This window comes from Musa acuminata, chromosome BXJ2-5, assembly GCF_036884655.1.
Source record: "Musa acuminata AAA Group cultivar baxijiao chromosome BXJ2-5, Cavendish_Baxijiao_AAA, whole genome shotgun sequence".
NCBI classification, from domain to species: Eukaryota; Viridiplantae; Streptophyta; class Magnoliopsida; order Zingiberales; family Musaceae; genus Musa; species Musa acuminata.
This window is the reverse complement of record NC_088342.1, coordinates 5,123,000-5,144,491: the sequence shown is the minus strand read 5'-3', so window position 1 is coordinate 5,144,491 and position 21,492 is coordinate 5,123,000. Positions and strand designations below refer to the sequence as shown.

Genomic DNA, 21,492 nt, shown 5'->3' with positions numbered 1-21,492 from the left:
GACCTTTTATGCGAGAAATTTTGAGATTTTATTTTTCTGTTCTTCCGCTGCGCATATGATGATAACCCAGATTTCCCAATTGATGATACTCAACTTGTGATGCTCTTTGATAGTGTTCATTAGGGAATGTTGCCACGTCGATATTACCTCGATTCATAAACTCTTTACCACTTGTGTTTGGTTGTGCAAGGTAAAAAATAATTATTACTTGGCTGTTTGAGAGGGCTTTAATGGTTGAAAAGGAGTATTTCTTTCTCATAGATACATGTTGGGATTTAGGGTTTAGTCTTATCTGATTTGTAGACTTCATAGATAATACATTTCCCTTCCTGTAGGATGAGGAGGTAGATCAAGAACTTCAGTTAAGATATATATTCTCTTCTTTGAAGGCTATCAGGAAGATGGATGAGGATTAGTTGATCAAAACAAGTCTCAGCCTGACTCCTCAGGGTAGATATGAATACCCTGCATTCTCAGTTTATTTTGCACTTTGAAAAATTATCCCGTGTAGCCTCATGACTTTGATCTTGTACAAGTATGAATCTTCGAGCTTTGAGGAGAAATGAAGCTAGTTCCTCTTCGAGCATAGCAGTGGCCTCTTTAGCTCCTCCCTCATATATGTGCAAGCCATCACTCAAGGCATTGGTCCTGACTCGATCTGACTGTCCTTTCATCACTGGCTAGCTAAGAAAGAAAAATATCGTACATAAGGTGTCCCGTCCTCAATGGTTTGAAGAACCTACGGGGGAGTAGATTCTCAAAGAGGAATCAAATAAAGTGTCTCTTGCCTTTAAGGCACTAGCATCTTTACATGACCCATGAAGCTCAAGGTCCTCCTTTGGAAGAAGATGAGAGAGATAAAGATTGGTGTTAGACCTATGCAAGGGCAAGTCCTTACCTTTTGCAACATTGATAATAACTAACTTATCGAACCCAATTTCAGATGTACTACTACCACCAAGATGAGAGGGTATACACAAAGGGTAGAAAATATGGGGTAATGTTGGAGCCATGTTACAATTCTCTTGAGGGTCCCTATGCTCCGGGATAGCGAAGAAAGTTTGTCGTTCCACCTCATAGATTTTGCTCAATGCGGGCTACCGTGATAAGTGCTGATAGGTTAAGTTATTATTAACCCTTTTAGTACCTTATCGTTGTATTGTTGTTAATCCCTTTAGTACCATTTTGATATATTATTGATAACCCATTTGTCTTTGACTTATAGTATCACTATTACGTCATGACCCTTCTTGACTACGTATGACACTGACTCCACTATTAATTAGTAGTATCTCATGATTAACAGTCTCTTCAAGGAGGTGGAGGGGTTGAAGAGAGAGAGAGAGAGAGAGAGGACTGAGTGACTATAGTTGAGGCAAACGCTTAAGGAGCCAAGCTAGCATGGTAGTTAGAAAAGGTCGAGTGATGCTTTGCTGATCATGCTGAACAGTTGAAGGTGGTCTGAAGCAACAATAAAAAATGGAGGATGAGCTGTTGCGAATTATCTTAGAGCCGGATTCAATGAGAACATACAACTCTAAGCTCGTCAAGCAAGTTATTAGGATAAACGAAGTCATGAGTATAATTGAGCAGATTCAGTATTTGAATAAGGCACTAAGGGCTGAGAGAAACATGATATCGAGGTACCGAAAGGAGGCGATTGTCAACTATAAGGCCTTTATCGGGTTTAGGAAGAGCTTGGAGAGGTCGGAGGTGGCCTTATACTAGTACGCGTACTATATTGCTTTAGCCCATTTTAAGTTGAGGTATCCTGAGGCAAATATTTAGAAAGATACATTAACCAAGTATCCCAATGATCAAAATGTTTCGATGGTTACTGAAGTGCCTTTTAACAATGATCCTTACTTGCCACCCCCCCTAATGCAAGTCTTATGATGTGTTGGTCTTTACTAAGTCATTGGGTCTACCTACCCGACTTAGTACTTATGTTTTTTTCTTGATATTTCGTCAAGCTTATCTAGCAGACTAGTCTCTACTTTGGTATATCGAGATCTCATTTTGGATATAGTAGTATGATCACACTGACACCCAAGATAGTTTTTCTAATAATAATTTTGAATTAAAAAATCTTTGAAAGACTTTCGTGTCAAGCTTTTCTAATTCAAAATTCTTAACAATATCATGTACAGCAACCCGGTTGGGTCTGTTAATTATGCTAATCTATTGCAATATACACATAAAAAACCTTAATCAAATAAATGAAGGGGAATCAATAAACTAACCAGTATTCTCTTTAGATGGATAATATATGTCATAGTGGTTAAATGAGCTAGATGCCAGGAACTGAAATGGAATATTTGATAGTAACACTAATATCAAGTTGAAGGATGAATATGATATGCATCACTTGACCTACTAGGAAGGCTACTTGCCTGTTGATGCTGTAACAATATACGCACTGTATCATCCTACCCTCGGCTAGCTTCAGCTTAGTGTTTGCTGCCGTCCACCTCGAGGACGACGGCGTCGGCGCCATCCCCCAACACCATCGACACTGGCGTCTCGTCCGAGTGGACCTCGTCGTGCTGTTGGACCACTAGCACCGACGACACCACCTCGTTGCTTGAAGATGCCAACGCGTCGCCGATGGGGCCTAGCTCCGGGTGCTCCGCCGGCCGGCCCGCGAGCTCCGCCACCATCGACGTCGGGAACCGCCCCTTCCCCACCACTACCAGATCGAACGCGCCGCTCCTGCCGATCGCGAGTACCGCCTCTATCACGTTCCCCACTGTCTTCTCCTCGTACCTTGCCGTTCCTTCTGTCTCGTCCGTCTTGCTGCGGAACGCCTCAACCGCCGCATCGTCCTTCTCCTGTCGCACATCGTTAGCAACCGTCGGTTACTACGCCGGGGCATGCTTTGTGTGTTGTGAAAAGGGTGACTCAAAGAAACCTTACGTTTTCTCGCTCGCGATCCATCACCGCGGTGGAGAAGGTGTAGCTCTTCTCGGCGCTCTTCAATGGCGACGGCCGAAGCGTGACGTTTTGCCGATCCTCGTTTCCACTCTTCTGCGTGATGAACCTCACTACGGTGACACGGATTCCGGGGTGCTCCGCCATCCTGCTCGCGAGCTCTACTGCTTCCCGGTCGTCGGGGCCGCCGAAGAAGAGCACGCAGACCTCCCGCGTCACTTCGGTCGGCCCCACCTGCTCCCCCTCCCCGAAGCCGCGGTCCACGAGAACGGCCACGGAGCAGGGGGCTTCCCTCAGCACCCGCTGGTTGACGGATCGCCATCCGTGCCCCACGTTCTCTATGGCGGCGGCGCCGTCGTCCCCCCGGCTGCGGTGCTGGCGCTTGTGGAAAGGGACGATGAGGAGGGACACGCGCTTATCCTCCGCGACGCTGCAGACGTCCTCGTGCATGGTGGGCAGGGCGGATACGGCCGTCATGGGGCGGAGGCGGACGTGGCTTAGCTGGCCGTAGGCGTCGAAGGCGAGCGCGACCTGGTCTTGCGGCTGGCGTCGTCGGAGAGGGTTGAGGAAGGGGAGGCCGTTGCGGCGGGCGCGGCGGACCATAACGATTGAGGAGGAGCGCTCGGTGAGCTCGACGAGGTGGAGGACGTAGAGCTTGAGGGGGGACGGCCGGGGGTGGGCGCCTCCGCGGATGGCCTCGATGAGGGTGATGAGGGAGGGGGCGTCGCGGGGGCTGTGGGCGCAGGCGAGGACACGAAGCTCCTTAGGGTCGGAGGCGGCCGACGGCGGGGAGGAGGAGGAGGCAGAGCGGTGGAGTTTGCGGTGCTCGTGAGCTCGGGCGGGCTTGTAGATGGCCATGACGGTGGGGGTGGTGATGAAGGTGGTGAAGAGCGCCATGAGCACCATTACGGCGAACGTCTCGTCGTTGAGAACCTGCCACGTCATAAGGAACGTGTCATGAATCAAATCTTGTAACATTTTGGGATTCACTCATTCTATCGTACCTTTCTTTCTTTGCCGATGTTGAGAACGATGAGCTCGACGAGGCCTTTGGTGTTCATTAGTACGCCGAGCGCCAACGCGTCCCTGGCCACCATTCTGCACGCCACTGCCACCACGAACGTTCCCACTATCTTCCCGGCGCATGCCGTGCTGATTACTAGCGCCAAAAGCCCCCACGCCTTTCCCCCCTTGATGCTTGCAACGTTCGTCTTCAAGCCGCTCGACGCGAAGTAGAGCGGCAGCAGCAGCCCCGACACAAAGTCCTCGATCCTCTCGATCAGTATCCCGGCGAACTCCCCGTCCTTCGGCACCGTCAAGCCGAACACGAACGCGCCGAAGATGGAGTGGATGCCGATGAAGTCGGTGAAGAATCCTGAGACTAGGACCCCGGCGAGAGTGAGCGCTATCCACACCTCGCTTTCGCCTCCTTCGCTCTCCGCCCTTTTCGCCACCCAGGACATCGCCGGCCTCACTGCAATCATTTGCACAGCCACGAAAGCCATCCCGCAGAGGAGGACCCAGAGCGACACGACGGGGCTCCTGTGGCTGCCGCTGCCGCTGGTCCCGGAGAGAGCGACGGCAAGGGCGAGGAGGACCCACGCGGCGACGTCGTTGAAGGCGGCGGCGGCCATGGCGGTCTCGCCGACCGGTGTAGTGAGGAGCTTAAGCTCGGCGAGGATGCGAGCGAGGACGGGGAAGGCAGTGATGGAGAGGGCGACGCCCATGAAAACGAGGAAGGGGCCGTAGCCGGCCACATCGGCCCCGGGTACGGTGCTGCGGAGGACAAAAGCCACGCCGACGCCGCAGGAGAAGGGGAGCGAGATGCCGGCGGCGGCGATGGCGAAGGCGCGGCGGCCGCTTCGGAGGATGGAGCGCAGGTCGAGCTCGAGGCCGACCAGGAAGAGGAAGAAGAGGAGGCCGATGCTGGCCACCGTCTCGAGGATGGGCATGCTCCAGGAGGGGAAGAGCTTGTTCAAGTACGTCTTGTTGCGGCCGAGCGCCGAAGGCCCCAAAAGAATCCCACCCTGTGAAAGAAGCCAGTGTTTGTTCATGAGCACCACTGCAGTCGATGCATGTATGCCTAGTGGCGAAAAGCCTGCGTCATGTAAAGCTCATGTAGTTCTAAAGCGGTGGTTTGCAGATCATGTATACCGAAGAGGAGTGACTTAGATTAGTCAGATGAGGAGGCTTACGACGATCTCCGCGATGACCTTGGGCTGGCGGAGGGGCTTGAGGAGGAAGGCGAGGGAGCGACCGAGGAGGAGCACGAGGGTGGTCTGAACTATGAGCAGCGGGAAGGCGAAGTGGAGGGGGTTGTCGCCTTGCCACACCCCATTCGATGAGGTTTTTATGGAGGTTATGTTCACCGCCATCTCTCGAAGATCGATGGATAGAAAGAGAGAGCTCCTCGGCTATGCTGCTCGCTCCGGGAAGCGAAGCCTTCGTTTGCTATACAGGGCGGAGGCGATCCTTATAAAGAAAGGACTGCAGAGGAGCTGATGGAGGAGCGGAGGGGTTTGGTGCAATTGAAGCAGCAGCAATTCTAGACCGGAGACTTCGACGACCCAGAGAGAGCACGCACAGGTGACTTGGAGCGCATAAAGCTACGACACATATCACCCAGAGATGCTGTGAGGGTGGCGGTGCACCGCAACTCATATAATGGTCATACTCGATGAGCGATACTGGACGAGACTCTGTGTTTACCTGAGAAAACAAACACCTCTACTGCTGCACATATGACTCGCCTAAAAGCGAGAAGGAATTCAAGGAAGAAAACGACGGTATCACAGGCACCGTACATAACTTGTCCAAATGGGTTACCATCTCCTACAGGTCGACTCTTGGACCAGCCCAATTGTTCTCCTCCTCAGGCATCGCCATGGCCATTGTAGGTGTGATCTTGTGTCACGAAACGTGATCTACTTTGAGTTCACTATCATGTTGACGATTCAGCGTCGGTTGCAGATCGTAGGGTGGTGATTACTTACTCAACATCACGCTTCGAACTTGAGAGAATGGAAGAAGGATCGTGGCTAAGAAAGAAATTGCTCAAAAGCTTGGAAGTCAAACACGGGATGCAGTGCAGTGGTGATGGTGCATGAAGCTGGAGAAGAACACAAGCCACCCGTGATCACGTCACAAGAAGAGCATATGATCAGCATGGTTTCTCGTGCCGATTGGCGATGGAACCTGAACTTTTCTTCTTTTTTCTTCGGCCCTCATGCTGCTGCAGAGAAAGGCGACGTTAAGTACAGAAGAATCGATAGAAGTCACTCAAGCTGCAAACATGACCTCAAATTGCTCGTAGCAAGTTGGGAGGAAACCATAGCCATGCAATTGACTACATTCAACTTTTTACTTGAACCTTCCAAATCAATAAAGATTGTATTGTGGATATTACACGCGCATATATATATATATATATATATAGGTAATAGGGCTTGCAAAGATGGGCTCATGGTAATCGGCGAGCCCAACTTACTTCCCGCGTGGCGCCACGGTTTGATCGTCAATCTTGACCGCATGATTTAGCGATCACCATCAGATGATGCGCTTTTATGGTATGTGATGTAAATCCCACAAGGACGGACTGACACAAATCACGCCGCGTGGCGTTCAATAGTTGTGTTGTGGTCCAGTCTTATTGGGTCGATTTCTAAAAGCATCCGAACCCGTAACAATGAGAAACCTTGGCACGGGGTGGAGGATCCGCATCCGAACCCGTGTCGCTGAGTCGGATCTGATGAGTAAGTTATCGGAGTTCATTTGATCGTGTGTAAATATTAAGGTTGGAATCACGGGGGTTGGTTATTATATGAGAAAAGTCCAAGTGGAAGGCCGTTACGATTGCATCAAGGGGAGTGGAGTTCCCAAAAACCTTGAGAGGCAGAGGGTCGTCAGCGGACAAGCGCGTGGAGAGATGAGGAAGTTCGACCCATGGCCGGTGTTCCTCAAGAGCGGGTGGAGCCGCAACTGGCCCTTCCTCGTCGGATTCGCCATGATCGGCATTCTCATCGTCAAGCTTACTGCCGGCCTCACCTGTTCGTCCCTTCCCCTTTTCAATCTTTTTGTGCGTTCAATCTCTTTCCTGATTTCCCTTTCATTTATCCTCGTTTTGATTTTTCCTTATTTTTTTTATTAAATTACAGAGGAGGATGACAAAATTTCCCGATTCGTGCAGGAGCACAACAGGGGGTAAGCAAGTCTTTGTCTTCTAACCTCGGAATCATTAGTTGTCTCGAATTCCGTTATGCTCTTACGATCTTCGTCTATTTGACCAATTTGACTGGTTGACGCTGCCATTTTTCTCAGCGGTCAATCTGATTAAGCGTCTAACGAGGTGTTTGGTCGGATCACTCATGTAGATTGACGTTAACACGGTTAGTATTTTGATTGAATTCTTAATAGACCAACCTTTAATAAGAGTACTGGTGATGCCATTGAATTTTTATAAGGTTACAGATGTTTTGTATCTTTCTGTGACTGTAGGACACCTCTCTAGTGGGATGGGAGTAATAACAGTTGTTTCAAGCTCGCCACTTTATCGTGTTTTTGAGTTCACTTTAACTTTTACATATTCCATTGCTCCAGATTTGTAGTCCTTTTAGTTCTCTTCAGAAATAGTTGTAAAATTTTGGATTGGCTTATAGATATTTGCATCACGATCATTCTTGTGTTTGTCCTTCACTCTATCTTTGCATCGACACATCTTTTGTTCAGCTTCATACTCGATAATGTTACACTTTTTATTCAAAATGCCCATTTTCATTGGTCATATTTGTAGTTGGATAAGAAAAAAGTTCAGGGCATTACATTGACTTATTGATCTACCAATATTTTTGGGTTCTGATTGGCAGATAGAACTGTTATTTTCGTTCTGAGGTGCTCTTTAGCTGATTCATCTTTGTTGTCTATGGCTCAAATATGTCTGCTGGTCTGTTCCTCATCTAGAGTTGTTCATTTATTTCCTCCGAGTGTTTCTCTTTTGGCCTGTTAGGACAGAGAGAAGTGGAGACGAGAGAAGTGAACTGAAAAGAAGGGACATGGATTCTCTTGCTTTGATGCAACAAATAGGGGAGGATTGGAGAGAAGCAGAGAGAATCAAGAATATACCAATTCTCTCCAGAAACTCCTTTTGCTTTCCTTTGAAATTGGAGAAGTAAACCATCTTTCTTTTTTTCACTTGTTTGCCCCTATGTGATATGAATGAAAACTTTTAAGTGTAAAACAATCAATGTTAAAATTGTCAAGCACTACTTGTTAGAACTTCTCTTTTCACATCTTATTAAACCATGAGAGAAAAGATTGCATTTCCAGATACTTTTCTCCTCTCTCCATAAGTTATCATTTAAACAGGGCCTTAAGTATCTTGCAGTCCTCTCTGTCTTTTTCACTTCTATCTTTATCTGTTCGCTGTAACAAATTGGTCGCTTGGGTAATATCAGTAAATATCTGTAAGGGTTGTGTGAGGGTCCATAAGAGTAGTTGTTTGATAGTCATTGGACCTTGTCATGTATTTTATCTTAACAAGGTATGAAAACAAAACACTTCAGACTTTTATTATAATTAAGAGCATCTTGCAGGAATGAGTGTATCTTAGACTTGTGATGTCATGGATATCTAAGATACAGAGTAATTTGCAATGCACAGATACATGCATCAGTATGGATTTATGCAGACACAGATTGTGTATATATTCCCCAATGGCCGCAAATTGATTTGGTTTCATAACAAGGAAGTTAAAAAACAACAATTTGTGGCTCTCTGGATGAGTTAATTGACCTTTGAGCTTAACTATATTTTTAGTCATTTAAACAATTATTTTAAGGAATACTCATGCTGGGTAATTAGTTGATGTATTATCTATAGGGATTGAAAATGCCGGTTTTAAGAGGTGCTTTATACTTTTTCCTGTGGGGGATAGGGTAATATAGTTTATTATGTTTTTCTGGCGATGGAGCATGTGCTTGCAGGTTTGCTGTCACACGTAAGATTCACACATCCTGGTAGAAATATTTCAAAAAATCATAAAATTAACCTTAAAACATATAAAAATATTAATAATTTAATATAAAATAATAAATTATTATAAAATTTATATATTAAAATAATAATAATTTTTATATAATAAATAATATTACACATCAATTATGTGTAATATATCTTGATGACGTACATAAGGGATATGTTTCATACATAATGATGAATGAAGAGAACTTATATCATACTCCTAACTAATAAATGTAATAATATCCCTCACTAGCCTAAATGAGGGATATGTTTCTTTCAACAATAGATGAAGGAATCGTCTAATCGTCACGCCTAACTGTATCTCGATAGGGGTATATGATCAATCATTATTATTTATTTATATTCATTTCTTCATTCATGCATCTATCCAAGAAATAGTATGATAAGATATTATTAGGGACCATACTTCATGTATAACCTGTTATGTCTATTGGTGGCTTTATGTCGTAATGGGCCCATAGCTTTTTCATAGGTTGCACTTCTAACGTGAATCACTCAGCATAGTCATATACATTACATAATAATAATCACATAATATCAAAATTAAAAAATTAATAATCATTTATACATTCAAATAAGACTTTTAAATTTATCAAATCATAAACACATAAGATATCAATCTCTTAATAGCATTAAATCAACTAGAATCTTAATTGAAATAGTTTAATTGACTTGAACTATCCTCAATTTAATTAGAATTTGATGGAACCAATCCTAAGTCCTTATTAGTTTAGAATCACCCTAAATCAACTTAAATTGATCAAACCTATCTGATTTAGCCAACTAATAGGCTCAAATTAATAAGAAAAAATTAGACTATGTCACATGATGTTAACCCAGATCGAACCGAACCACTTAAGCCTTAGACGAGTCATATGTGTTGCACCTGCCTATCCTTAGTAGAAGGTTGGACTGAGATACAACGAGCTAGATAAAGGGGCAACAATGTGTCTAGAACCAATTGCATAATTGGGCAGCTCTAGTTTTACAAGTTGGGCTAAGCTTTATTCACAGGTTAGGCTAAGTCTTATTACTGAATTGAGCCACGTTTAGCTCGTGGGTTAGGTTGTGCCTAGTCACATGCGTTTAATAATATTTGACCACATGGATTGAGTCGTACTTGGCCACATGAGTTGAACCGTACTTAACCATATGAGTTGGGTCATACTTGACTATATGGTTTGCGTCGTACCTGACTATATAGGCTGAGTCATATCTAACCACATGGGTTGGGATATACCTGGCCATATAGATTTGGTCATACCTAACTACATAGGCTAGATCATACTTAGTCACATGGGTTAAGTTATACTTGACTATATGGGCTGATTATACCTAATCATATAGATTGAGCTAGGTCATGTTTGATCACATGGGTTGAATTATACCTGATCACATAATTCGATTGGCCAATTAGTTTATCTCAGGTCAAATCCATCTTATTAAATTATATTTTATTATATTAAAAAATATTTTAAAATATTATAAAATAATAATTAACCTTTAATCCATTCTTTTTTTATGAATTAACTAATTTAGATTTATGATTCTAAATTAAAACTAATTAAATCATAGAAATTAACACATAATTCCTTAAAATATAAATATATCTAATTAAATGAATTAGAACTCTTATTAAATTAACTAATCATTCTAACATCACAATTCAATGATAATTATTTATTAATCATAAAATTTTAAAATTAAAATATTATATATCATACAAATTATAACAATTCTAATATCAAGGATTTCAAAATATAAATAAAAACTGATAAAAGGAAATAGAGGATCATATCTCTTTTTGAGAATCCTCGCTTTGTAAAATTTTTTACTCGAGTCTCTTTATACAAGATAAGTTGAGTTATTTTGAAAGGTAAACAATAATTTAATTATTTTTTTTTAATTTTTTTTTACTTTCACACGTAAAGATAGAATTATAGTATTTATTTCTTATGATTCATACATTAAAATATAATTTGAATCATTTACTTTATAAAAATCACATCACTTATTAGAAAATAAATCAATTAATAATCTAATTGATTGATAAAATTTCTAACTTATCCATATAATTAAGAAAATCAATTTAAATTATTTATTTAATCATACTATACAAACAATGAAGTTAATAATTTTAAAAAATTATATTATTATGATAATTAATTTATGTTAAGGGAGAAAAAAAACTATGGACGATTACACTTCATACTTTTGGTTATGCTCTGTTAAAACTTAGTTTACTTTGAAAATGTCTTGACCGTATTTTGCCTATTTGAGTGGATCACATATAAGAATTATATGTGTGGAGCCTAGGATAAACCACAAAGCATGAACCTTTGTTTTAGATTCCAGTAACTGTGAATTAATGTATTCTCTGACTTGGAGCAGGTTGTTTTTTGGGGAATCTGATATAATTATCTGGGCACAGATGAGATTGGGGTTAGGGGGTGAGTTAAAGATCATATTTCAACAATGAAAATTTGCCCATGGATCCATGTTGGATAGTTTTAATTTCTGGTTCTTGTACTATCCAAAAGAAGCTTCCACCCTTTGCATGGCTTCTAGATGAGTATACTTGATAACTACTTTCCTGCTGGTGCCATTCATCATTAAGCGGGGTACGAGAGTTGCACCATCTTGCCTTTCTCTTATATAGTACATGCTATTCGACCCCTAAGATTAGGAGTCTTCTCCGAATAAGTGACTTGGGTTAGTCAGCATTCCTTCCTTTGATGCAAATGTTCTTTTCATAGGTTGAGGTTTAAGGAATCTCGACATGTCTGTTGTTATCATGCCATCCTCATCTACTATATGGACTTCCATTGTTGTAAAATTGTTTCCTCTTTCCTTTCATAAGATCAGTGCTGTGGAGTAATTCACTTGGATGAAATCTGTTCTCTGGTTCTTTTGATTTAAGGCTTTCTTAATATGTTATTTATCACCGCATGAACCACCAATTTGTTTCAAAATCTGATGCATAAAGGTCTCTCTTCTCTCTCTCCCTCCCCGTTTTTGCTAGTTCGTCAGCTACTTGGGTTTCAATCTGGTAGCAAGATCAACATACTGATGCAAGAAGCAGCAGTAAAGAAAAATCTCATGTCGACAAGGTAGGTGATCAGTGACATTGTTGGAAGAACTTCAATTAACTATACATAATGTGTGATTGCAATCCCACATGCTTTCAATATGTTCTATTTATTTGATTTTCCACAAGACGTGTGTCTCATCAAGTTATTATCTGGAATCTAATAGCACACATTTCTTTTCAGGCGATGTTGTCATGGCGGGTACCATGGCTACACTGCTTTCCTTGATGAAGCTGGTATCATCCTCCTCGTGTTATCTTCGTGGAGTTAGCTTGGTTTTTTCTTTGATGTGAAAAGTCTGCAACTTGACATGGTATTTCTGAATTTAAAATAAGAGCTATTTGAAATGTTGGGCTAATTCTACTTTCTATGAAGCTCAAGTTTTATATATCATATACTCGTAATGTGAATCTAACCCCAGCATGCGTTCATTGTGCCTCTCCTGTTTGTGTTTTTTTTGCTGCTCACATATAGCACGCCTCTCACGTCCAAAGGGTATGTACATTTGTTGGGTGGGTACAAGCAGAACCAGTGTTGGAGCTTGCAATCTTGTTAATTTTATGCGGTTGATTCTTCAGGTGATATTAGATTTACCTAAACCTGTTAGAGCTAGCCCCATGCGGTTGATTCTTCAGGTGATATACGTGGTTCGGTCAATTGACTTTGACCTACATCCACGGACGAAAGAGGAGCAAATTACTACTGCAAAAGAGGGACAATTACAAATGCCTTAGGAAGATATTCCTAGGCCATAAAACACCCGAAAATACTAAACAAGAAAAACCAAACTATAAGTCCAAACTATTTAACTGAGTATGGACTTAAACCAAAGCAAACACTTAGGTTTTTCTTGTGGTGCCACTTATGGTACCTCTTGTGGTGCATATGACTTCAAAGCCCAGGTCCTTATTTATAGTTCCAAGACGAGACAACAAGTCTGATTTTCCCGATGTGGGACTATGGGACTTGCCAAACTAACAAATCTCCACCTTGGCATGTCCCAATAAAACTTGCTCCACCTTCTTCATAAAAGCCCCAACGGGCAATCACTAACAATGAATACCAACCAAGTCCAAGCACTGCTTGAACCTGTAAACCGGAAGAGGCTTCGTAAGCATATCAACTGAATTGTCTTTCGTATGAATTTTCTTAACAAGGACCTTTCCCTCAGCAATGATATCCCATTTGTATTCAACAATTTTCTTACTCGAAGACGGCTTCACAAAATCCCAAATTCTATTCCGATGGAAAGATTCAATTTCTTCATTCATCGTAATTAACCACTTAGCGGAATTATCACAAGAAACTGCATCTGAGTACGAAGTAGGCTCACCAACTTCACTTGTCTCTTCTGCAACAGACAAAACATATGCAACCAAATTTGTATATCTTTGTGGTGGTCGAATATCTCTCTGTGGTCTATCCTTGGCTATGGAATATTGCTCTTCCTCTGGATCATCTGCGTCAGTAGACTCGGGACCATCTACTGGCATTCTTTGAGTAGAAGAGTTCGACTTAAAAGAATCTGAACTACCAATCTCAAGTTCCACCTGCTTCTGCGCACTATCATTTGTACAACTAGTAGATTCATCTTTAGAAGATAGCATAGATAATTCATCAAAAGTAACATCTCTACTGATTATAAATTTTAGGGATTTGGGATCAGAACACCATAATCTGTATCCTTTCACCCTAGAAGCATACCCAAGGAAAATGCACTTTTTAGCCCGAGGCTCTAATTTTCCTTCATTTACGTGCATGTATGCTGGACACCCAAAAATTTTTAAATCAGAATAATCAGCAGGAGTACCTGACCAAACTTCCTCCGGAGTTTTAAAGTCAAGTGATGCAGAAGGAGCGCGGTTGACAACGTAAGAGGCCATATTAATCGCCTCTGCCCAAAAGTCTTTTGTCAACCCTGCATTTGAGATCATACACCTTGCTCTCTCCAAGAGTGTTTTGTTCATACGTTCGGCCACACCATTTTGCTGAGGCGTCATCCTAACAGTGCGATGCCGAACGATTCCTTCATTTTTGCAGAATTCTTCAAAATCACCTTCACAAAATTCCATGCCATTATCTGTTCGAAGCCGCTTAATCTGTTTACCTGTTTGTTTCTCAATCAAAGCCTTCCATTGTTTAAATGTTAGAAAAACATCATTTTTATGCTTCAGAAAATAAACCCAAACTTTCCTGGAATAATTATCAATGAAAGTCAACATATACCTGGCACCACCCTTAGACTGAACTTGAGCTGGACCCCAAAGGTCTGAATGAATATAGTTAAGAGTACCTTTCGTTTTGTGAACTGCCGGAGAAGTGAAGCTGACTCTTTTCTGCTTTCCAAAAATGCAGTGTTCACAAAAGTCCAGTGGCCCAGTACTTTGTCCGCAAAGTAGACCCCTTTTGCTCAATATGCTCAAACCTTTTTCGCTCATATGACCCAAACACATATGCCATAATTTGGTGATGTCAGAATCAGACAATGATGATGACGAAACTGCAACCGAACCTGTGACAGTAGTTCCCTACAGAATATACAAGCTACCAGACCTACAAGCTTTCATAACAATAAGGGCACTTCTAGAAACTTTCATAACTCCACCTTCAGCTGTGTATTTACACCCAAGGGCCTCTAGGGTGCCTAAAGAAATGAGATTCTTTTTCAAATCAGGAACATGTCTAACATTGGTGAGCGTCCTCACAATACCATCATGCATTTTAATTCGGATTGTACCTCTACCAACAACATCACATGCGACATTATTGCCCATCAAAACAATTCCACCATTACAAGATTCATATGTGGAAAACAAATCCCTATTGGGACACATGTGATAGGAACAACCAGAATCTAAAATCCATTCATTTTTAGACCTCGTCCTGTCATCAATAGCAGAAAAAATATTTCCAACAATCTCATCAGTTGCTACACTAACTTCAGCGGATTCAATAGTTTTCTCAACAAAATTTTCCTTTTGCTTTAATTTATTTTTTAATTTAAAGCAATCAGATTTAATGTGCCCCATTTTATGATAATATCTGCATTCCAAATTTCTATGTCTGGATTTAAATCTAGATTTAGATCTACTACTGTCAAATTCTCTTTTATCCATTCTCCCCCTAACAACCAGACCCTCAGTCTGATTCTCTCTATTTTCCCTAGTGATATTCCTGTCTATCTGCTCCTTAGATTTCAGTGCAGATTTAATTTCTTGATAAGAAACTGTTTCTTTTCCATAAATCAAAGTATCACGGAAATGCTTAAAAGATTGGAGAAGAGAACACAAGAGTAACAAAGCCTTATCCTCATCATCAATTTTTGCATCTATATTCTCCAAATCCATAACCAAAGAATCAAACTTATCAAGATGCGAGAGTATAGATGTACCTTCAATCATCCGAAGCATATATAGACTCTGCTTCAAGTAGAGACGATTCTCCACTGTCCTATTCATGTACAAAGCTTTAAGCTTGTCCCACATGCTCTTAACCGTAGTCTCCGTAGCTACCTCCCGTAAAACCTCGTCAGAGAGATTTAGAATGATGCTGGATCGGGCCTTCTTATCCATACCCGCAAGATCTTCACAACAATCTTTGTTATTGTCATCGTTGCCAAAAAGATCCCAGAACCAGGCTCTGATACCGGTTTGTTAGAGCTAGCCCTAGGAAATTTACCAAAGGATAATTTTGGCAACACAACAAAGACAATAAAGCGGAAAGAATAAAAGCGACAAGAACACCAGATATACGTGGTTCGGTCAATTGACTTTGACCTACATCCACGGACGAAAGAGGAGCAAATTACTACTGCAAAAGAGGGACAATTACAAATGCCTTAGGAAGATATTCCTAGGCCATAAAACACCCGAAAATACTAAACAAGAAAAACCAAACTATAAGTCCAAACTATTTAACTGAGTATGGACTTAAACCAAAGCAAACACTTAGGTTTTTCTTGTGGTGCCACTTATGGTACCTCTTGTGGTGCAGCTGACTTCAAAGCCCAGGTCCTTATTTATAGTTTCAAGACGAGACAACAAGTCTGATTTTCCCGATGTGGGACCATGCGACTTGCCAAACTAACAAAACCTAATCTAATTGTATCACTTCAAAAGTTCACCATGCATGACGTTATGATTTCAGTGTAGAGTGGAAATTATGATTTCAGCGTCAGGTCAATCGATCAAAGGACGACAAGATGGAAGAAGATCGAGGATGCCACTGAGCAGAGAAGATTGGTTAAGTTGGTCAGCATGTAACTTTCTGTGCATTGGACTAATCAGTGGTGTCTTCTCGAGCAATACTCCAACGAAGGTTGCGTAAACTTTGCATACATAATCAGTGTATTCGTCATCGTTCAACCATTGCATTTGCAAGTGTAATTGCCTGCTTTTGGGAAAGGCTTCCACGATCAAGGTAACTTTTTCCCCTCTCTTCACCGCATTTCATGATCTCATCTCTTTTCCATGGTATATGGTACACTTGCGTGCGTAGCATGAACAGAAGCTTTCCAAGTTCATTTTCTATCTCATTACTAATGGCGACACATTCCTGATCTCTTTTAGATGGAAGAAGGGCTTGAGGTTACAATTGCTTGCATGACAGAAACACGACCTATCAAACATGTTTTTTTTGCACAAGTTGAACCAGGTCCAGATCACCTTTACTTTATCACGTATGATGAATTATTGGGCTGCTCTCATGCAAATCTCCATCAAGGAACTCAAATTCCCCTTGGCTTCTTCTTGGGACTTCTCAATTCAACATCATCTGACAGTATCCATGCAACTTCGTTCTGTGCCATCAGAATCGTGCATCACACTCCTCTTCATGATATGAGACTGGCAGGATTTTATGATTAGGATCAGCATGGATGGGGCCACGCTTTAAGTATATTCCTTATGGGATGATGATATGTGCCATTGGCAATTTGGTGGACCAGAGAAGACTGCTACTCCATGCATGCAGCTGGCCATCTCAAGCACAAATGACAGATTGGTGTGTCACCTCACTTTATGTCTGCCATCCATGGTGAAGTTTTTGTTCTTCTTCCTTTGGAGAAGGTAAATTCTACCATGGAAAAGAATTTCTCAAGGGTCCTATCAAAACCTTCAATCGCACTCTTCTTTTAATCTCAATCGTCTCTCCAATTTGGTCAAATCAGCTTTTCGATATTTATGTATTTTTATTTAAAATACATAGAGGCAAAAGGTTTGGTTTGGTTTTTCACTTGAATACTCTTCTTCGTCTTACTTTGCGTTTGTAACTTGGAATGACTTCAAATCTGAGGATTTACATATAAAGAAAACCTGAAGCCTTCTCTCCCTGTGATGTAAGAGCTAAGGGAAGTATTTCCACTTGGTAGGGTGATTAGTGAACTGAGAACATGAGTTATATGGTCAGACACCAATAGATTATTTAGGGTTACTGATCTGATTCGTCATACTGAGATGAACTCAGCCACAGATACCGGCTTTTCAGAAAATAGCAGTAAACTCACAAGAAGTTTTCAGCTGCAATGGTGACACGATGAACACTCATTTTGCATGCTTTTTCCTGTAATGCAGCGAATGAGTCTTAAACTTGTTCTTCTGATAATTACTTATCAGTACCTAACAAGTATGAAAGAAAGAATCAATTTGAGATCCTACTCATATCATAAGATTTCTTCATGCTAATTGGATTCTTGACATTAAAAACAGAAAACCCTGTATACTTGAGCTGCTTCTTTGTTTTTTTGGACCAGAGAATAAACAATTTTCATTGAGATTTTTTAGAGAGTTTGGACAAGAGAAAGAATTAGAGAGATAAAGAACATGGACTCACATAAACACACCCATATTCATTGGGATGGAATGCTTTTCATCTTTTCACCTCTCAGACACCACATTTAATATTTTCCTTAGTCTTTTCTAAGTTAATCTACATGTTAGGCCTTCTATTACCCTTCCTAAAGCCCTCACATTGCTTTCCTTCTCACCTTTCCCATGCATGAGCAGCCACTAGTCTTCCCCACTCTTCCATGCACCACCACTAATCTCTGGCCGCAAGCTTAAAGGCTAAGGCTCTCTTTTTCTCCTCTTCTCCACTTCCCTCATCCCCAGTCAGCCAGTTCTATCTTTTTTTCTTTCTCCTTGCACTTCTCTCTCTCTCTCACCACCTTCTTCTTGCTGCAAACCCTTGTGGATGTGATTCTCCACCACCTCTTAACCCCCATCAACCTTTTGCCGAAAGAGAAGCGAGCTCCAAAGAAGCACTCCCCACCCAGCCATGGTCTTTCCATCTTTTCCTGTCTATCTAGATCCACCTTACTGGAACCAGGTGAGTCCTGTCCTTCCTTTTCTCTTCCTACTTGCAGAATGCATGATTCAAGAGTATTATTCTCTCTTTCTTTTTCGTATCTCGTCTTGGATATACCAGTAGCACTAATTTCTCTCTTGATTTGCTGGCTTTCCCTTCCGTTATTCGTCGTAGCAACAAGCTCATCAGCTGGGCGGCGGTTATGGTGGCGGAGGAAGCGAGCTTCCCCAGCTTGCACCACCACCTGGCCTGGTGGGAGCACCGCGCGGGACGGTCAGCTCGATCAGGCCAGGGTCGATGGCCGCACGAGCTCGGCTGGCGAAGATGGCGCAGCCGGAACAAGCGCTCAAGTGCCCGCGGTGCGACTCCACGAACACCAAGTTCTGCTACTTCAACAACTACTCCTTGTCGCAGCCCCGGCATTTCTGTAAGACGTGCCGGCGTTACTGGACACGCGGGGGTGCCCTCCGCAACGTACCCGTCGGCGGTTGCTGCCGTAGGAAGAAGAGGACCAAGTGTGGCGATAGCAGCAGCTCCTCGAAGTCCTCCGTTACTTCCGCCGGCCGCCAGAGTGGTGCAACGACATCCAGTACCACCCTGCAGCCGCAGCCGCTACCTACCACCTCGTTGCACCCGCTTCCGGACTGCAGGGCTCCTAACGTAGGTTCGAGTTTCGCCGGGATTCAATCCTCTGATGCAGTCGACTATCAGATGAGTGGTAATGGTAGTGTCGGGCTGGAGAATTCAAGGCTCCATAATCAAATCCAGCAATTCCCTCCATTCATGGGTGGAATGGAGCCTCCTCCTCCTCGTCCTCCTCCACCACCGTCAGTGCCATCATTGGCACCAGTTCCAAGCTTATACCCCTCCTTCATTCAAGAAGACAGTGAGCTGGACGGCAGGTCATTTGCGTCGCCACTTCAAAGCAAAGTACTCGGCTCCGGGCTTCTCATGCAGCTGGCTTCGGTGAAGATGGATGATAGCGCACAAGAGCTTACTCTTCCAAGACCGCTTTCGGGTGGCTTCAGGGATGAACTCATCTGGGGTGGCAGCAGTGGTGGATGGGCAACATGTTTCTCCAGCTTCAACTCTCCATCTAATGACAATTTCATGTAATCCTTGATGCTTACAGGTAACGAGTACTTCGGAAGAATGACCTGCTTCACTGGAGGAAGAGCTTACTTTACTTAGCTACTCGAGAGATTGACCTACTCGATTGGAGGAGTAGATATGGAGGAATCAGTTTCTCAAGCTTCCTTAATCAGCAGCAAGGCTAAACTAATATGTGGTTCACATCTGTTTGACACGCTGAGAAAGATCACTGGAAATCGTAGGTAGGATTCTCGTTTTCCTTTCATAGTTTGTGTTAGATTTCGCTATTCCCTCCTTGTATGCAACCATATATTTACAGAAAGTTGGTGTTTGAGTTCATCAATGCATGGAGATTGTCTGGTATACATCTGACATGCAACACAACACAGTTGTTTGGATTAGCTTATCTAATTTTCTTCACATACTACAAAATCTGATGCATGCACGTACAATTCAAGTACCACAATCTATCTCTTGACATAAACTCTGAAGGAGAAGGATGCCATTGAGGTCATATAAGAATAATCCGAAGCTTACTGCATCATCTCTCCACTGGCCTCATGAAAAGAGCTGCTGATAGATCTTCTTGTACTCAACTCAGGAATCAAGAATTTGTTCTTGAGCCAGACTTGAATGGACATTTATTTGTTTCCATGGAATGGATGGATAAAGGAGCTCTTAGATCTTACTTGGTGATCAATGTTTAAGGCATCGCTCACTCTCTCTCTCTCTCTCTCTCTCTCTCACTCACTTTGTCGACGTGGGGGATTCACCGAGTCTGGAAAGAATGGCTGCTACCTCTGAACACCTAGAGAGTCGCTACATTCCAAGAGATTTCCCATTTGAATATACAACCATTCAGCCTTTTCTGCAATTTAGGTATGATTGCTTGCAGATTAAAGCTATCATGCACAACTTCTCATCTTTTGATATAGCATGACCACTTTGACCAACATTCCATGCATGTGTCTATATAATATCAGATCATACATGCATTCTCTAGACATGGACTGGGGACGAAAAATTATCTTGCTAACAAGACGTTCATGATATTTTGTTCTTAATCATGATCTTCTGATTTGATCATGCAGCTAATCTTATCAGTCGAAAACACATTACTTGTGGGTTGTTTGATCTCGAGGGTAATCCTCAAAAGCTTAAAGGGATTAAGTAGCTTCAAGTTCATCATGATCACTATACGTATCCTCTTTAATCCAACAGTATCACATTTCTCTCCGTGCTTGCTATCCACATGCAGAGGCTGTCCATGTGCACTCATGAGGAGGACATGAACAGCCACAGTCATGAACAGGAGGCAGAGAGACAGACCGCTTTATCCTGCAGAGTTTGTAGCTGGATTTCACTCGACTCAGCGGCTTATTCTCACTTTATCTCCCTCTTTACTGCGAATCACCACTTAGCTCCGACACAGATTTGTGCATGTAGGACTGTACCACGACGACAAAAGCAAAAGAAGCGTAGGTCTCAGTATCCAAGAATTCCATAGAAGAAACCTAAGACCGCGAGGCCAGACGTGGAAGCACACACGTAAACATATACACACTGAAACAATGAGAAAAAGAAAAGGGAAAAAGGATCTGTGAACAGGTAAACATGAGTCATGTTTCTCGGAATCTGGTTTTCCCATGTTCTTGCCAAGAACGAGGGCAATCTCCCGTCTCCCGAGCCTTTAGAATAATGGTGGCCTTGTGCCATGTACAAGCAAAGAGAACAGAAGACATAAAGAGAAAGAGAGAGAGAGAGAGAGAGAAAGAGAGATATACTACCAGAATTCCACGTTAATGTTGGTGTTTGGTTGGTGGTATGACCGATAGTTGCAGGTGATGGCATTTCTTTCTGCTAGGGAGAAGCAGCTTTATCTTTATCACCTCGATCATCCTCCTCTTGATGGTGAAAAGGAGGCCACCATAGTGAGACCACTCAAATTGGACTCACCCATTTCTCCAAGAGGATTTAGCTGATGCTTTTTGCCCATAACATACCACAGTTTAAAGGTTTAACCTAACGAGTTAAAGGGATG

At 42.5% G+C, this 21,492-nt stretch overlaps 2 protein-coding genes and 1 pseudogene across 4 annotated transcripts; 2 read left to right on the top strand and 1 right to left on the bottom strand.

Annotated features, from left to right (window-relative positions):
- Positions 1 to 2,234: 2,234 nt before the first annotated feature.
- Positions 2,235 to 5,637, bottom strand: LOC103984157 (cation/H(+) antiporter 20-like). 2 transcript variants are annotated; one of them, XM_009401599.3, is made up of 4 exons: positions 5,127 to 5,637; positions 3,936 to 4,958; positions 2,917 to 3,864; positions 2,235 to 2,831 (listed from the first exon to the last, which is right to left on the bottom strand). In XM_009401599.3, exons 1-4 carry the CDS (start codon positions 5,304 to 5,306, stop codon positions 2,451 to 2,453), a joined length of 2,532 nt encoding a protein of 843 aa, XP_009399874.2. In that variant the 5' UTR covers positions 5,307 to 5,637; the 3' UTR covers positions 2,235 to 2,450. The 2 variants fall into 2 exon arrangements, with proteins under 2 accessions (XP_009399874.2, XP_064964265.1); XM_065108193.1 differs by having other exon boundaries at positions 3,936 to 5,029; positions 5,127 to 5,260.
- A 1,135-nt stretch (positions 5,638 to 6,772) lies between these two features.
- Positions 6,773 to 7,604, top strand: LOC108952908 (ATP synthase small subunit 6-A, mitochondrial-like; annotated as a pseudogene).
- A 10,579-nt stretch (positions 7,605 to 18,183) lies between these two features.
- On the top strand, positions 18,184 to 19,611 carry LOC103984387 (dof zinc finger protein DOF5.1-like). Of its 2 annotated transcripts, none has more exons than XM_009401866.3 (2): positions 18,184 to 18,380; positions 18,534 to 19,611. In XM_009401866.3, the coding sequence occupies exons 1-2, from the start codon at positions 18,330 to 18,332 to the stop codon at positions 19,473 to 19,475; spliced, it is 993 nt and encodes a 330-aa protein (XP_009400141.2). In that variant the 5' UTR covers positions 18,184 to 18,329; the 3' UTR covers positions 19,476 to 19,611. The 2 variants fall into 2 exon arrangements, with proteins under 2 accessions (XP_009400141.2, XP_018681860.2); XM_018826315.2 differs by lacking the exon at positions 18,184 to 18,380 and adding an exon at positions 18,393 to 18,433.
- The last annotated feature ends 1,881 nt before the right edge of the window (positions 19,612 to 21,492 follow it).

Excerpts from the sequence above, each read along its gene's own strand:
- LOC103984387 (XM_009401866.3), top strand. The coding sequence starts at position 18,330 with ATGGTCTTTCCATCTTTTCCTGTCTATCTAGATCCACCTTACTGGAAC. Across the intron at positions 18,381-18,533 it reads ATCCACCTTACTGGAACCAG|CAACAAGCTCATCAGCTGGG; the intron begins GTGAGTCCTGTC and ends TATTCGTCGTAG.
- LOC103984157 (XM_009401599.3), bottom strand. The coding sequence starts at position 5,306 with ATGGCGGTGAACATAACCTCCATAAAAACCTCATCGAATGGGGTGTGG. Across the intron at positions 3,865-3,935 it reads ACATCGGCAAAGAAAGAAAG|GTTCTCAACGACGAGACGTT; the intron begins GTACGATAGAAT and ends ATGACGTGGCAG. Across the intron at positions 2,832-2,916 it reads TGGATCGCGAGCGAGAAAAC|GAGAAGGACGATGCGGCGGT; the intron begins GTAAGGTTTCTT and ends GATGTGCGACAG.